The sequence below is a fragment of the Hippopotamus amphibius genome, chromosome 1 (genome assembly GCF_030028045.1).
Source record: "Hippopotamus amphibius kiboko isolate mHipAmp2 chromosome 1, mHipAmp2.hap2, whole genome shotgun sequence".
NCBI classification, from domain to species: domain Eukaryota; kingdom Metazoa; phylum Chordata; class Mammalia; order Artiodactyla; family Hippopotamidae; genus Hippopotamus; species Hippopotamus amphibius.
Window position 1 is genome coordinate 41,866,482 of NC_080186.1, and position 3,936 is coordinate 41,870,417.

The 3,936-nt window shown below is 61.5% G+C and overlaps 1 protein-coding gene across 1 annotated transcript; it reads right to left on the bottom strand.

Moving 5' to 3' along the window:
* Positions 1-245: 245 nt before the first annotated feature.
* DMRTA2 (DMRT like family A2) lies at positions 246-3,188 on the bottom strand. Its single transcript, XM_057708720.1, has 2 exons — positions 2,618-3,188; positions 246-1,297 (listed from the first exon to the last, which is right to left on the bottom strand). The coding sequence occupies exons 1-2, from the start codon at positions 3,171-3,173 to the stop codon at positions 246-248; spliced, it is 1,608 nt and encodes a 535-aa protein (XP_057564703.1). The 5' UTR covers positions 3,174-3,188.
* Between the last annotated feature and the right edge of the window lie 748 nt (positions 3,189-3,936).

Sequence of the window (3,936 nt, forward strand, 5' to 3'; positions counted from 1 at the left end):
GATGAGAGGGGTCGGAGGACGAGGATCCAGGTCTCGTATCCCCTCCGAGTACATCTGTATCTGAAGCTGCTCCTCTTTGCCCATCTCTCCCTACCCACAATCCAAAACAAAACTGAAAACCACCCTGGAGCGAGAGAACCCCGGCCGGGGCGCAGAGAGGGCACCTGGCAAAGACGGGCCGGCGGCCGGTGGGGACAAGGCTGGGCTCCTTGCTTGGGGGCCGCCCGGCTGCCGGGCCGCTCGCCCTACTGCTTCTCAGGGGCGCCATTGACCATGGGCCCATACAGGCTGCCGCCGTAGGTCGGCTCCTTGTGCACAGCGGCGGCGGCGGCCGAGCGGTCGCGCATGAGATCGCTGAAGGCGTAGTCCATGGGCGGGCGGAAGCCGAGTGTGGGCACCAGGCCGGCGGTGGAGTAAGGAGCCATGAAGGCCAGGCCGCGGCTGTGCGCCGCTGCAGCAGAGTAGGCCAGGCGCAGGGGGCTTAGGCCCAGCGGTGCGCCCAGCGGGTACGCGCCTGCGTCGGCGCCGAAGTGACCGGCGTTGGGCTGCAGTGGCGAGAAGGCCGAGCGGCTGCTCAGCGAGCCCAGCGCCCCGGGCGCCATGGCGCCGGCCAGCAAAGGTCTGTGGTGCGGAGGTGCGGCTGGGCCCGCCTGCAGCGGCGCGGGCAGCCCGGGCCCCCCGGCGGCCGCGGCGTCGACGCGGCCAGGCCACGCGTCATCCGCTGCTGCTACCGACCCCACCGCAGCCTTATCAGGGGGCACGGCGGGCCCGAGGCCGGCCGCCAGGCCCCCTCGGTGGTGGTTCAGCACCTGCTCGATGGCCTGCACCACGTCGCCGCCGCAGCCCTGCAACACTAGCTCCAGGACGCCCCGCCGGTGGCCCGGGAAGACGCGTGTCAAGATGTCCAGCGGCGTCCGCTGCCGTGGACCCGGGCCCCCGCTAAGCCCCGGCGCGGGCGCGGCCTCTGCCTCTTCCTTGTCGGCCTCGGAACCGGATTCTGAACCCAGAGGGCTGGCGGATCCCGGGCTGTCCTCCTCGCCGCCGCCTCCGGGGCCAGCGCTGCCTGGGCAGCTGCCACCTGTCTCCTTGGAGGCCCGGGCCACGGGTGACCCAGAAAAGGACTCGCCGTCACCATTCTCTGAGCCCGAGCCCGGCCGCACCTCTGGGGACGATGTCCCGGGACCCGAGTCCGCGCCGTCGGGTGATAAGGGCTTTCCCGGAGGCGGCTGCGGGCTGCTTGGGCGGCCTGCCTGAAGCAGCGTCTTGGGGAATAAGTCAAACTTCTGTAACTTGGCCTCTAGGAGGGGAGAAATGGGTATGTAAGGAGCGGTTAGCAGGGAAATGACAGCACCCCACAGAAACCGAGCCCTTTGGATCCCAGCTTCCTTTCCCTCTGAGCCTCACAACCCTCATTCATTGTGCTCCAAAGCCCCTCTTTCTTTTTGCTCCAGCATTCCTTCCCCTCTCAGCCCCTATAGCCCTGGCTCTCTTTCCCGGCTGTCAGAGCGCACTCTCTTTCTGTAACCCAGAAGCCCAACCACCTGTGCCCTGTAAACTCAACGTCCAGTGACCCTCTTCCTAGCTCTGTGCCCAACACCTTCACCCTTCCTAGTCTTGCCCTGCTCTGGAGAAGTGGCCTGACCCAGAGTTCAAACAGGGGCCAACACAACTTGCACCTGTACCACACACTGTATAGAAGACCTCACTCCTCCTCTGTGATTCCAAGAGCCAACCCAGCCCTGGATGATCTCTGGCCCTGGGCAGCACAGCCTGTAAAGGAAGGCGCCCTGGGCATTTAGAAAATCCCGAGCCTCTCTACAGGCAAAAGTAGAGCCTCTATTTCTAATCCATCCTTTCCAAAATTAAGACCTAAGAAGTTCTTCCCTCCCAAGTTGGAAGCTCAGTTCCCCCCACCCCCCTCACTCCCTGGCCCTGGCCTAATACCCGCCCCCAACCCCGCCAGAAAAAGCCTAGGGAGTCGCGAAGAAGAGGGTGGAGCGAGACAGGAAGAAGAGGAAAGGGGATTGAGAGAAGGGAGAGAGAGCGTACTGTGAGAAAAGGAAAATGAGTGGGGAAAGAAGCTAGAAAGAAGAAGCAGGGCGGCGGACCAGGGAACATTAGGAACATTAGAAAAGGAATCGCGGCGGGGGGCGGGGGGCGGAATTCGGTGTCTTCAATACCTAGAGAAAGCGAAGCGGGGCAAGGGAGAAGACCTGGAGGTGGTCGGATTTCTGAAGAGAGCTTGGAAGGAGCGGAGGGATCTACGGCTTGCGATGAAGCGCGGAACGAAGGAAAAGATAAGACGCATGGGTTTTCGCGCTGGGGAGAAGGCCCAGCGAAGTGAGCAAGGAAGCTGGGACATGCGTGCGTTTGGGTAGAGGCGATAAGATTAAAGCGTTTACATTTGGGCCTGCGGTAAGAGAAAGGAATAAAGTGCAAATGCTTCAGAAAGGGATGAAAGGAGAGTTTGTGTGTTTATGCCCCAAATCAGGGGCAGGGTGCGCTGCCAACTCCAGCAGTTGGGGCTTTTGGAGAACGGGATTCTACTCTTTCAGCACCGAGACAAGTCCCTGGGCCACGCGCCCCTGGACCCCTTCTCCGACCCCCCTCTCCTCACCTGAGCTCCCCGCGCCCGCTGCGCCGCCTCCGGTCCCCGTGGGCGCTCCCGCTCCCGGCCCCCCGCCGTCCGCGGCGCAAACTGAGCCGAAGACCTCGTAGGCCGGTCGCGGTGGGATGATGCCGTTGGCGGCGGCCAGCGCCAGGCCCTCGGCAGTGCCATAGAGCAGCTGTAACTCGCGCGCCTCGTTCTCTTCCTGCGCCTGTTGCCTGCGCAGCGCCACCTGCGCCGCCATGACGCGCTGGCGCTCGGCGATGAGCGTGCACTTGGCGCACAGGCAGTCCTTCCAGCGGCAGTAGCGCTTGTGGCCCTTGAGCGCAGACACCACGCCGTGGTTGCGGCAGCGCGCGCACTTGGGGGTCCGCGGGTACTTCTCCGCAGCCCGCAACAACAGCGGCGGCGCCCGTAGCAAGCCGCCCGCCACGCTCACCGGTAGCGAAGCGGCCGCCGCCGCCGCCGCTGCCACCGACGCCACCGAAGCCACGGGCGGCCCCGTCGCTGTCGCCGCCGCCGTCGCCGCGCCGGGTACGCTGGGCAGCTCGGAGCGCAGCTCCATGGCAGGACCTGGCGTGGAAGAACGAGGGAAGAGGGGAGAAATTTGCGGTGAGGAGCGCATGGTGCGCTAAGCTAAAGCTCACCCTGGAGGAATCCAGGTTTAGAGAGGGGCATTTCGGCAGCAAGAGGTTTGGCTAGCACTTGCCAAATTGGTAGGAGGAGGTGCCTTTGGAGCCCCCTTGTAAATGCCCAGCTCCCCCACCCCACTCCCACCAGAGCTGTTCTCATAACTGATCTATGCACTGGGTGTAAGATTTCATTTGAATCAGTGGTTCCCCTGGAAAAAATTAAAAGACATATAAAGCTTGAAAGTCACTGGTTAAGATAAATGTAACTAGGATTTGGAAAAAAATATTATCCCCCAAAGTTTAGCATAACTCAGGTTAGACGGGTAGAGAGAAATGTTTGTTTGATGGGACCCGAATTAGAGGGAATATTTTGACCCAACAATTAGACTGATGCCAAAAGCAAAACTGGAAAATCCGAGGCGAAACGTTCGGTTTTGTAGAATAGTGAAGAGGAAGGCGATACCAAGGCACAGAGTTCAGCTGGTTGGGCTGGAAGATTTTTTGCTTGTGGGAGCAGGAGAGCTGTTGGGAAAAATCAGGAACAGGAAAATAAAATAGCTCTAGGAAGTGGAGTGAAGGCTAGGAAACAATTCAGGGGCAAAGTTAGGCCCGGGGCCCAACGACCCGTGGAAATGCGGGGGCTCCAAGTTACAAGGCGAGGGCCTCCACAGAGTAAGAGAAAATTGTTGTGGAACT